General features: G+C 48.2%; 1 protein-coding gene across 1 annotated transcript in view; it reads left to right on the top strand.

Annotated features, from left to right (window-relative positions):
* Window positions 1–12,191, top strand: part of PIGK (phosphatidylinositol glycan anchor biosynthesis class K) — a 477,281-nt gene that overhangs the window by 140,568 nt on the left and 324,522 nt on the right. The window contains exon 4 of the mRNA XM_086954133.1: window positions 4,260–4,395. Within this exon, the coding sequence (XP_086810259.1) occupies window positions 4,260–4,395 (136 nt within the window). The remainder of the gene's footprint in view (window positions 1–4,259; window positions 4,396–12,191) is intronic.

Raw genomic sequence — 12,191 nt, 5'->3', positions numbered from 1 at the left:
TCAACTGTGATTTCTGTTTTCATTTTAGGATTAAAGTATGCCAAGTTGTTGGCGGATTCAACTGCCATTTTAATCTCCTGGAATGCTTTCTCACATTGCGTTGTCCATTGGAATGGGTGTCCTTGTTTTGTGAGTTTACGCAATGGATAGCTAATGGTGACATAGTCTTTTATGTACCTAGCACAGTAGCTCGCCATTCCCAGAAAGAATCGAACATCTCCTGCATCCTGAGGACTCGTGGTGTCGTTCAAAGCTGCGACCTTTTCAGGGTCTGGCTTCATCCCTGCACCTGAGAATATATGTCCAAAGAATTTCAACGTTGACTTATGAAATTCGCATTTTTCTTTATTTAAAGTGATATTAGCGTCTAGCAAGGCATGACAAACCCTGTCTAGTGCAGTGTCATGCTCCTGCACTGTTACACCATAAACCAGGATGTCATCACTGTAATTTAGGGCATTTGGAATGTGGTGAATTGTCTTTCTTATGGCGTCTTGAAAGATCTCCGCTGCAGAGGAGACCCCAAAACTAAGCCGCTTGTATCTGAAGAGTCCGAGGTGAGTAGCAAACGAGGTGATGTACCGTGATTTCTCATGTAGCTCAAGTTGATGATATCCTTTGTTAAGGTCCAACTTGGAGAATACTTGAGCTCCGTTGAGGGACGCAATCATGTCACTCAAGTTTGGCCCCAGATGTCGTTCTCGCTCAATGGCGGTGTTGGGTGCCCTTATGTCAACACAGAGGCGCACTTTGTCCGGGGTACCCTTTTTGGCACAATCACCACTGGAGAAACCCATGGGGTGGGTCCATCTGTCCGTTCGATGATGCCAGCTTGCAGTAGTTCTTGTAATTCCTCTTCAACGGCCCTTTGGAGATGAAATGGAACCCTTTTTTGATGTTGAGCTACGAGGGTCACCTGTTCATTGATGTGTAGGCGCACCTAACAGTGAGCCATTTTTCCAAGTCCGGTGAACAATTTGGGAAACTTGTGGATGATGTCCGGGTCGTCACTTACACGGGAGGATCTATACCAGTCTGAGTCGTTCAGCAGTGGGAACGCTGAGAAGGCAATCTGCTTCTGGTCCCTCGATCACATGTATGTGAGCGGACACGGTGTGATCCTTGTAGGTGAGAGTGGTTGCAAATTTTCCTAGACAGGGAAGTGATTTTCTCGACATCCATGTGTACACTCTCACGTGTGCCGGGCTCAGCGGAGGGGTTGGATTCATTCTGCGATATTCCGTCATTGGAATATAATTTAAGGATGCGCCACTGTCGAGCACAAATTTAGCCGCATGATCACCCACTCGGATATCGAGTCGCGGGTATTTCTTGAGTTGATCAGGGTCCGCCACCATGCAGATGTATTCATCACTGTCCTGTGACGCTGGTGATGGTGACCTCGATTCTTGCGACGGCGACCTCCTCGACCAATATGACTTGTGTGATACACCGCTTGATTGTGAGGATCCAGTGGACGATCTTCGGTGATCTCGAACTGCTTTGGCTTGATGGCGCGTTGTCACTGGACGAGATGACCTACCATAGTCCCTCTGCTTGTCTTTCCGATATTCTCCACAGACATTTTCAAAATGATTGTCCTTCCCGCATTTCCGGCACTGTTGTCCAAGGGCTGGGCATGCATCAGTGTGAGGGAAGTCGTATCCGCACCGATAACACTTGAGCAGACGTTCCCGCCTCTTCTCCATTTTATTGAGCTGCGACGTCTGCGATCCTTGCATTGATGATGAGTTTTAGGTCTAGACGTTCTTTGTCTACCATGAGAGGACCTGCAGGTGATGCGAGATTGAAGTCGGAAGGCTTGTTCTTGCTTCTCGTTACGCCCTGCCTCCATCTTCTTAGCGTGTTCCTCCGCCTGGTCATGAACCCTAGTCATCTCTTCAATTTCATCTAAGGTGTAGCTGTTTTTTAGTAGTCGCCTTCTTAGTGACTCCGATTGACAGCCTTCTATGATGCGTTATCTAAGAGCATCTTCAGTGGAGAACGTGTCAAATTCACAATATCGAGCCAACCGTTGAAGCCGTGTGATGAATGTGCTCATGGGTTCTTCCTTCTCTTGCGAGGCTAGGTTGAAAGTGTACCTTTCGTAGTCAACATTACTTTTGTGTAGAAACTTCCTGTTTAGTGCGTCGCGCACCTTGGCATATGACACAGCATCCCCAGTGGGAAGTTCTTTTATGAGTTGACCAACCTCTTTTCCTATGAGGTTACGCAATGCGATTAATTTCTGATATTCTTCCGTCACATGAGACCCTTTCATGAAGTCTTCAAAGTCCTCAAGCCACTCCTGCCATCGAAGGCCCATTCCTCCTCTTGTCACAAGTGCAAGCAGTTCAGGTGGGCATAGGAAGGGATCACCCATCATGCCTGGTAGGCTGGCGCCGGCTGAGGCTTGAGCTCGACGTGATGGTTATCCTGACATCCTTGCGGACAGCTTTTTTTTCTTCTGACACACTTGTGCTTTCAGATAGTAACTTGCGACGGTATCAAACGTGCTCTCTCACGCATTTGCTGGGTTCACGGGATATTTCACTTAAAATATCCACTGTAGGGACAATGTGCGTGTGGAATGCCTGTTTTCCTCCCCCGTGCTGTATAGCAACAGTATTAACGCAGACTTGTGGCACTAAAATGCAGTTTTCAGGCTTGCATTTGCATGTGCTTGATGACGGGACCACTGCTGCCTGACTCCAAAATGGCCGCCGGATAACCCTGGCAGGGGATAGGTGCAGATGCCTGACCTCAAAATGGCTGCCGTCGTCAATCTCGCTTCCTGCGAGATCTGGCTCAATTCCTCACAACCCTGGCGCCTCTGCATACACTGGCAGGCACTCACCGGGCAGTCGATCGCGGCGATAAAGCAGACCAGGGTGGGCTCCCGGCATCAATCAGCACTCCTGGGCAGCAGGTAAGACCGGAGTGGGCTCCCGGCAGCAAACAGCTAATTCCTGGGCAGCACACGTGGCTGGGATGGACACCCAGATCCCGGCGCACATCCGCGCTTGCTGGCACCACTCCCTGCAGCTTACGAATTGGTGAGCTCGGGGATCAATAAATGACACTGACCGCGTCACCCAGCACAAGCAGCTCGGCTGGGGTGGGCACCTAGATTACCGCACTAGACAGACACGCGGCGTCACAGGAACAGGTCTTCAGAAGTCGGGATGCAGCGGGATCAGGCTATGCGCTACCTCGCCATCCTAGTCGCCAGATGTAGAGTCCTTTATACAATAAAAGGACACATACTCTGGTCTTGTTCAACGTGCTTTATTCTGCACAACTGTTCCTTCACCTCCCTACACTATTCTGCCCCTTTTCGTTCTAGCCACCTCCCTTTCCTGTCCTGCCCACGTCTCCACCCCTTAACCACTAACACGCTCACATACATCATTACAGGCTCTCCCTGTTAATTTGCTGGGTCGCCCACCTCTACTTGCTGCTGTCACGCAGATCAAACACTGAGCGCGTCTGTTTTTCTTTCCCTTGTTCAATCGCACCCACTGCTGGAGGACGTATGTGCGTCAGTCGAGCAGTGACCTTTAACCTCTTGCGGCCCCCTGTAATACTGCAGAGGTGATCAGTGGAGTCGTGCTGTTCTGCGGAAGCTGCATTTTTTAAAATGAGAATTTTCCTTTATGTAAAGTCAGACTGAAGAGAGATATGGGCAAATTGAGTGAAAGCAAAATTGTCTACTCTTGTGTATCTCACTCAATTGTAAATGTCTCAAAGAATAAAGGAGTTTAGCATGTAGAGATCGATTTTGAATTCACTATTACCGAGTTGCAGTTCAAACATGCGTAACAAAATAGCTTCATTGTATTTAAATACATTTACATCATAAACTGGTATAAAAGGTAGCAAAAAAAATTAGGTTTTCCGCCCTTTAGTTAGATTGCACTTTTCAGCTTTTTCCTTGGGCTTGCTTTCCTTACCCAAGGAGTCTCAATATAAATACATTGATAGCTATTTTTAAACGACTGTTCTTGTAAATGTGTTGTTTCAGACGTTTAACACTTGACCACAGGTGCATGAAGTTGAGTCGTTTTTAATTAACGGTCGTATCACAGTGCTGTTCTGAGCCCATCGAGCGAGTGGGTTGTTGTTCAGCACCGCTCGCTGCTGCGGTGCCTGTAAAGGTAGACGTTCAGGTTTACGGATCCCAGTGTGTATTGAAATGACACTATTCCAGGCTTTGGACGTGTATAACTAACGTCGGTTGCTTGCTGGCTCTCTTGCAGTCACATTGTGCTCATGCTAGCTGACGACATGGCGTGCAACCCTCGCAACCCCAAACCGGCGACGGTCTTCAGCCACAAGAACATGGAGCTCAACGTCTACGGGGATGACGTGGAAGTCGATTACAGAGGCTATGAGGTAATATTTTGGATACGTGAATGAGCATTTTGACATCATAAATACCCAAATGTAGGATTCTGCAACAGCCCTCCTTGGTACTTTTGCATTTCTTATTAGTCACTCAAAAGCTCCACTCTTTCCTTCACACTCTTGTTTAGATACAATGGAAGGCCGAACTTTTACAAATGCTTTCCAGTACTAATATGTAGGTTTTGTTGTATAATACGCATTTTTAACTTGACTACAAAGTATCTTTTGTTATATTTTTCCCCTCCCAAATGAAATAATTGCTATTGTTTTCGTAATATAAACATGTTTAAGGCTTTTACATTTAGGCTCTTATGTTCGCCTGCCTGCGAACCAGCCTGCCTTACCTTTTCCCACACATTTTGTGCTCCAAATATCATGAAAAACATTTGTCTCTAGTGATTGAATTGAAGTAACATCAGGTGATGCATGCCCTTCTTGTCATAATCTTTTTCGACTGGTAACTTTCCCCACTGGATGCAGTACTGTACAAAATTCAAGTGACGATCATTATGATTTAAAAATACTTAAGCAGTTTACAGAATAGCATTATTTGATGATACATAAAAAAATCATTTTGGTTACCATAGAAATTCTAATACCTAATTAGAGGAGATTAGAGAATGATGGGGTGCTGACTGTCTACATAATAGCTATGAATACAGCATACAACTGATTTTCATTGACTGCAAATTGAAATCTCTTCTAAAAGTCTGCATTTATTTTTGAACAGGCCTCTGAAGTGGTTTTAGGTACTCTTGCTGTACATGATGGGTGTAGAGCTAATTTGAACACACAGCCAGTTTCTAACACGATTTCAAGGGTTTCTGTTAATTCAACAACATGGTAACACTTGCCTTAATCAACCACCACTCTAACAAGAGAGGTCACCAATGTAACAGTCAATTGCTACTTCTGTGCAACAGAAGCTCTTAACAAGATGAGCTCACTGCCATGGAAAGGGGTACTTGTGGCTAGGACTTCAGGAATGTGCTGTGGGTCAAGATCCTTCAGTGGAATAGCGTCATGTAGGAAGGAAACCTGTGTCTGTGCAGGGTTGCTTGTATTCAGTCTGGAGCTTGTGGTGCTTCCAGCAGGTTAACTTCTATTGTGTTTGCTCCAAAGATCTATATGACCTCAAACACCATAAAGTGTAGAAACCCAAGCAAGATTCAGAAGGGCAGTGCAATGAGGTGAACGGGTCCACTCTGGTATTTATACAGCTAGCAACATGTAACCCACCTAAAACAAAGGACTGTTTACACCCAAGAAAGCATTGGATCCAAGTGAACATGTGTCCTATCACTGCTAACAGAAAATGCTATATGAAAAGCAAATAAAAGAAGAGCATAACTTACCCATTCCGATGCATATCTTTAACTACAGATTTTTCAATTTAGAATATCTCCCAAGTGCCAGACTGGATCCAGAGATTTCTTTCGTAGCAGTGCTTTCGCACAAAGCTAGATGGTGTGGTGTGACTCTGCGCAAACCTCATACCATCCTGGAAGTGACGGAGAGAAGATGCATTTAAGTGCCCCCACTGCAATTGGACGTCAGTTGCTTTCTTTCCACACCTTCCGATGTAGATCCAGAATTCTATCCTACGTTTGTCGGTTTTATGATGACTCCAAACATTTCAACATTGCGCATGTGAACAATGTGCCCATTGAAAATGACAGGATTCAAGCTGTGTTCCGATTGCTCGAAGCAGATGTCACTCACTGACCTGCACGAGTTATACCTTCACTGCTTGGGCTCATAACAGTACTCAGAGTCCTGTGATAGGTGCACCCTCGTGCACCTGAAGACCGGGAAGTGTGGTTGTATGTCGTCACAAATTGAGGTCATGTAATAAGTGTGACCTCGAGCACTTGAAGGCGATTCGAGATTGTGAGCCGAAGTTGTATGGCGCTGAACATAAGAAGTAATTGTTGTCTTTTCCTTTTCCTAGATCCTGCCCCTACTCCAAGTTGCAGACCCAGCCGTGGAGCCTGATTTAGATATTGGTGGATGGGTTAGTCCGTCACAACGGTGTTGGATATCCTGTCCACCAAAATATAAATCTCATAGGATATAATGCAAGTTATATTTCGGCAGACTGGATATCCGTCACCGTTGGGACTGAGTAACACATACTTCAAGATCTAAATCGGGCCTTTAGTCCTGCTCACAGGACCACTCCGGCTACCAATCCTCTTCCTTTTCAAAATCCTCTGGTAAGTCATAATCCAAACACAAGCATGAAAAAGCAAAGCTGGACTCAGCCCACCATACCACTTTGATGCTGAAGAGGAGGCACAAGTGTGTCAAGATGTCAGGTGCACTCTCTTAAGGTAATCCACCATGGAGCTGTCGTAATTGGCATGGCCGCGTTAGCGATTAACTGAACCTACACGTTGTCCTCCTTAAATTGGCTATATATGAAAACGCCATTTTGAATGTTGCGGCGGCCATCTTAGACCATAAGCAGCCTCGTGGCCGGCGTGCCCTTTAGTCCGTTGTCCGTTCCACTGACCACTTCAGTCTGCCCAGCAACAGGCTATTTTTAGTACTGGTCAAGCTACACATGCGCAGTTCACACTGACCAGTCGTTCCTCAGGAATGTGCCGCAAACTGACCAGTGGGTTTGAAACCCTCCAATGAGCTGGCAGTATTCCAAAATATGCCCTTATATGTACATAATGTTCTGTAACTTCGTGCCGCGTGTACGTTTTATTACCTGTAGAATCATATAAAAGAAAGGGTCACACCGATGTTCGGTGTGATACCTCTTGCATTACCGAAGGGTGCTGTTTGAGTGTACCACCACCCCATGGGGTCTTAATAAACTTGTTCTTTGACTTTTACAGTTTCCGTGCCAACAGTTCTTGAATGTAAGTGGGTTATCTTCGGAGCATGTAGGCCTTGGGAACCCTGATTACTTCAGAGCCTATGTGTCAGTTGATCCCAGCACACCCGAGTTATCTGGGCCATTGTTAACCCCACAGCATGTCAAAGCCTTCAGAGACGCCATGCTGTGATTTTTCAGTGGTACAAAAGGGGGTGGTGATGGACGGAGCATCTGAATCAATCAAACACTCACACCCAGTCAAAAGATCTGGGTTTAATCCATCACCGTTCTTTAGCCCACTCTCCCACCCCAGTTCAGACATGGCTATATGCAAATCCGTCTGACCCTGTGCCTCATGGGAACAGTCCAGCCCGAACTGCCAAGCCATGTCTTCCCTGGACCGGAAACAAGCTTCCGAGGACCGGTTTCTGGCATTCCAGCCGTCTTCAGCCAGGCTTGCTTAAATCCAGTGGCAAAATGAGCAAGGGACTCACGTCTGAGCATACCCTGCCACACTTATGGCGGCCAAAAGCGGTACAAAAGGGGGTGGTGATGGACGGAGCATCTGAATCAATCAAACACTCACACCCAGTCAAAAGAACTGGGTTTAATCCATCACCGTTCTTTAGCCCACTCTGCCACCCCAGTTCAGACATGGCTATATGCAAATCAGTCTGACTCTGGGCCTCATGGGAACAGTCCAGCCCGAACTGCCAAGCCATGTCTTCCCTGGACCGGAAACAAGCTTCGAGGACCGGTTTCTGGCATTCTAGCCGTCTTCAGCCCGGCTTGCTTGAATCCAGTCGCAAAGTGAGCAAGGGACTCATGTCTGAGCATACATACCCTGCCACACTTAAGCGGCCAAAAGCGGTACAAAAGGGGGTGGTGATGGACGGAGCATCTGAATCAATCAAACACTCACACCCAGTCAAAAGATCTGGGTTTAATCCATCACCGTTCTTTAGCCCACTATGCCACCCCAGTTCAGACATGGCTATATGCAAATCAGTCTGACCCTGTGCCTCATGGGAACAGTCCAGCCCGAACTGCCAAGCCATGTCTTCCCTGGACCGGAAACAAGCTTCCGAGGACCGGTTTCTGGCATTCCAGCCGTCTTCAGCCCGGCTTGCTTTTTCAGTGAGCTTCTTTCTCCCTATGGCCGCCTTTTGGTCCCCACAGACCTTCTTGAGTTACTACCAACCGGTGCATTCTCAATGCTTTCTGAGCGGCCTGGTCCCTCTGAACCCATTCCCAGGCCCACACTGACTCTGATACAGATTTCTAGTTCGGACGCAAAGTGGAGAAGTGTGGCTCAATGGTTAGAGCGGCAGACCCTGATGCAGAGGTCTAGCCCGGGACCAGGGTTCAATTCCCCGCCTCGGCGGGTCTTGGGCTCAAAAATTCCATGGACCTGATAATTCTCGCCTCGGTGCCTATTCCAATCATGGAGTCCCACTCTGCAACTCTGGGCAATAGCTTGCTTAATCTCCACAACGGCCCCCACAACGCTAAGGATGCCTGGCCTCCACCTTGGGGGTGCCCAGGAGTGGACGCCTCACAGGGAAAGCCAGGAGGGGTTTCACAGCGGTATTCGTACAAGCGCCTTGAGACCCTTGCGGGTGAGTAGTGCGCTATGCAAATATCAATTTACATTTACAAACTGGTTTCTGCTGTTCTGGTGCTGATGCCACCGGGGCTGGTGGAGGAACTGGTACCAATGCCCCTATCAGATACTGAACAGATGTTGGCTCAAGCCAACTCAAGCCAGCTAACTTGTCATGCATCCTAACTACAACCGTATAATTCTACTGCGTGGCAGCTATCCTCAGAGGCCTGCAAAATCTGAGCCCTTCCTTCCAATTATTGATTGCCTTATAGAATTTCTTGTGACTACCTGGTCTAAGTCATGTTCTCGCCCGCCTGTGAACAGGTCTGTGGCCAGATGGCAAGGACTGGCGCCTGATGCCTCAGATTTTCTCACCAAGCTTTCTAGGCCTTGACAAGTAAGAGGAACCCTAATTCATTTCCAACCGATCCTCTGGACTTAGAATCCAAAAGGGTTTGTGACTTTGGCTAATGTATGTTTTCCCTGCTACCTTGGCACTGCGATTCATAAACGCAGTCTGCTTGTTGGCGTGACACACGCCCATTGGGACATGCCCAGTAAGATCTTGCTAGAAGTCCCAGGGGATATTGGATCGTGTAAATGATGTACAGTATAAGGCCAGGTATATTGTCCTGATTGGTCTGGATACCATGGAGTGCATTTGCAGGGTAGTTGGCAATAGTGTTGTCCTCTGTAGACATGCCTGGATGAGGTCCATCAGGTTTTCCTGTGATGTACAGGCTTCACTAATAGGTGCTTTGTTGGACTTCTCCTTTTTGGGGGATGAGGCTTTGGACTCTGCTTTGGAGTGATTTAAATACAATAGTGCTACAGTGCATTCGTCGGGACTGTTGTGCTCTGCTAAACCATTTCTGCATTAGTTCACGAAACTTAGAGGCTATTCAAAGGGGCTGGTGCATAGGCAGAAACAACCTTCCCAGGCAGTGATGCTGCAGGCAAGCCTGTCCTTTTGGGGTTTTGGATGTAGAACCAGCAGACCATATCCATCACAAGCATCAGTCCTCTAAATCATCTTCTCCTGTTACAACACATACCAAGCTACATTAATTTGCCCTCCGCAGTGGCAGGACCTGACAGTAACTCCTGCTCTAGCAATCCATCACATCTGGCATAGGGGTCTTACATTTGGTACAATAAGATTACACTTTTCCCGTTTTTTATGTCTCGCCTATCAGCGCGCATGCGCTGCATAGGCAAAAAGACCTTTAGCCAACTATTGGCTTTTTCAGGCTAAAACGTGCACCTGTTCAATTACTTTCAATGGCAACGAATGCACATGTGGTGATTCCCTGGCGGAGCGAGTGGCATATGGTAGCAATTATCACGCCTTGCTGCTTGTTCTCGCAAGGGAATCGTGCAGGCCCCCTCCTCTCTCTCCCCCCCCCTCCTCTCTCCCCCACCTCCTCCTCTCTCTCTACCCCCGCCTCTCTCTCTCCCCCCTCCTCTCCCCCCCCGCTGCCTCGCAAAGTGTGCGCTTGTTCTGTTGAGCTGCTGAAAGTAGCACATACAGTGTTTTATATCGCCTCTTTCTGAGAGGCGCTGCGTGCCTAAAACCAGCCAAGACTCTCCAGCGTGGGCTGAGAAAAGAGCGCTCCAAGCCGCTTGGCTTGGATGTGGGCTCAGTCAGCTGGAGTCACTTGTGCATGGAGCAGTCTGGTGGCATTACCTATCTCTGCCTGTGCTGCTGCTTACATTTGCTTGAAAGGCTACTGCAGTGGAGGGAAACGCGCAGCTTCTGCTGAGAGAGTCAATGTATCTGTAGGCGCTGCGCCTCGTCCACGGATGAGGCTTCACTGTACCACACAAGCGTCTGCAGTAAGTTCCCTCCTTACAAGACACAATGGCAGCTCAGCTCCTGGATACTGTGACGCCAGCAGTGCCTTAGAACACCTGTGATGCCAGCAGTGCCCTTAGAACGCGTGAAAGTGAGCACTTCGTGTCCGCTTCATCCTATGATTGGCAGCACAGCCTGGCTGCTGCCTGTGCCGAGCGCAGGAGTGTTTCGCTGCCGAGAGTTGCATGGCTGTCAAGCTTGCTCATGGGGCGGAGAGGGCATTGATCGGGGGCTGTGCCCATGTATGGCCTCTCTCAGGGTGTGTGGTGGGATGATGGAGCACGCGGGGGCGGTGGGAGGCTCGCAGTATTCAGCCTCCAGAGACAGGTAAATGCTGCTGTGTGAGGAGGCGACATGTGAGACAGGGTGACACACAAAGCCGCTAGCTCCAATCTCGGGCAGGCAGGACACGGCAGGCTTTGTGATAAACGGCACATGCTTGTAATTGGTCTTCAGCTGTGTGGGGAAGTGGCGCTCTCCTCTTTGGATCTCAGCTTATAATTTTTTTTTCGACCTTTTGCCAAGCTGGGTGCAAACGACCTCGTTCAGAGTATTTATCACACTCACTGCGAGGGGCTGGGTTGCAGAGTTCATATTCGTATCTGCTCTTCCGGAGGCGGGGGCTGGGTTTTACTATTGTTTATCACACATACCTGTGAATGGGAAACCGCTCTGCCAAACCAGATTTAATTACATTCATTACACCTAACTGTATCTAAATTGCATTAGTGTCACATACATTGAGGGTCCCTCTGCACATTTGGATCAGAAACTCATAACCCCCCCCCCCCCCACCGCCCCCCTGCAGTGTGTGAGTCCAACTGCCTCACCGAAGACTGACTGGGTCTATCTCGACGACAGGCACAGGTCTTCAGCAGTGTTTCGGGCGTTCGGATTGGAGGTGACTGATTCGAATCATCGGGGCTAGAGATCTCCTGTCCGTCATAACCCAAACACTACTCCCCCCACCCCCACGACACCGTTTTTGGGCTTGCTCTGCATGCGAAAGACTGCAGTTTGAAGTTTTGCGAAGCCTTGCTGTGGTCTTCAGTTACAGCACTGGAAGCTGGTATTATTTCTAGCTCTTTCAGAGTTTACGGAAGATATCTCTATTTTAATCCGAGTTACTTCAGAAATTACTTCCGAGTAAATGGAGTCAGAGCTTTACACCCAATGCAGATCTCCCCCTGGGCATCATTTAGGGGTCAGCAGGGACGCAGCTGCCACCCTGCAGCACTACACTTGCTACCCTTGATCTCAGGAGCCATAAAGGCAGGAGCAAACTCAACAGGGCTCTTTTGAACCCTGCTTACTCCTTGCGTTTTTCACCCCTCGCCCTTTTTAGCCCTTTACCTGCAAATAAGAGGCTGTCCAGGGCCTAAAGGCGGACTAGCGTTCCAGTCCTGTGATTTAACAAGGGGCAAAGGACAGAGACGGCCTTTGCTCGCAGATCATCATAGTGGGAAGAATTCAGCACCCTCACAGTTGCTAAT

The sequence above is a fragment of the Lissotriton vulgaris genome, chromosome 1_1 (assembly GCF_964263255.1).
Source record: "Lissotriton vulgaris chromosome 1_1, aLisVul1.2, whole genome shotgun sequence".
Taxonomy (NCBI): Eukaryota; Metazoa; Chordata; class Amphibia; order Caudata; family Salamandridae; genus Lissotriton; species Lissotriton vulgaris.
This window is presented reverse-complemented; position numbering and strand designations above follow the sequence as displayed.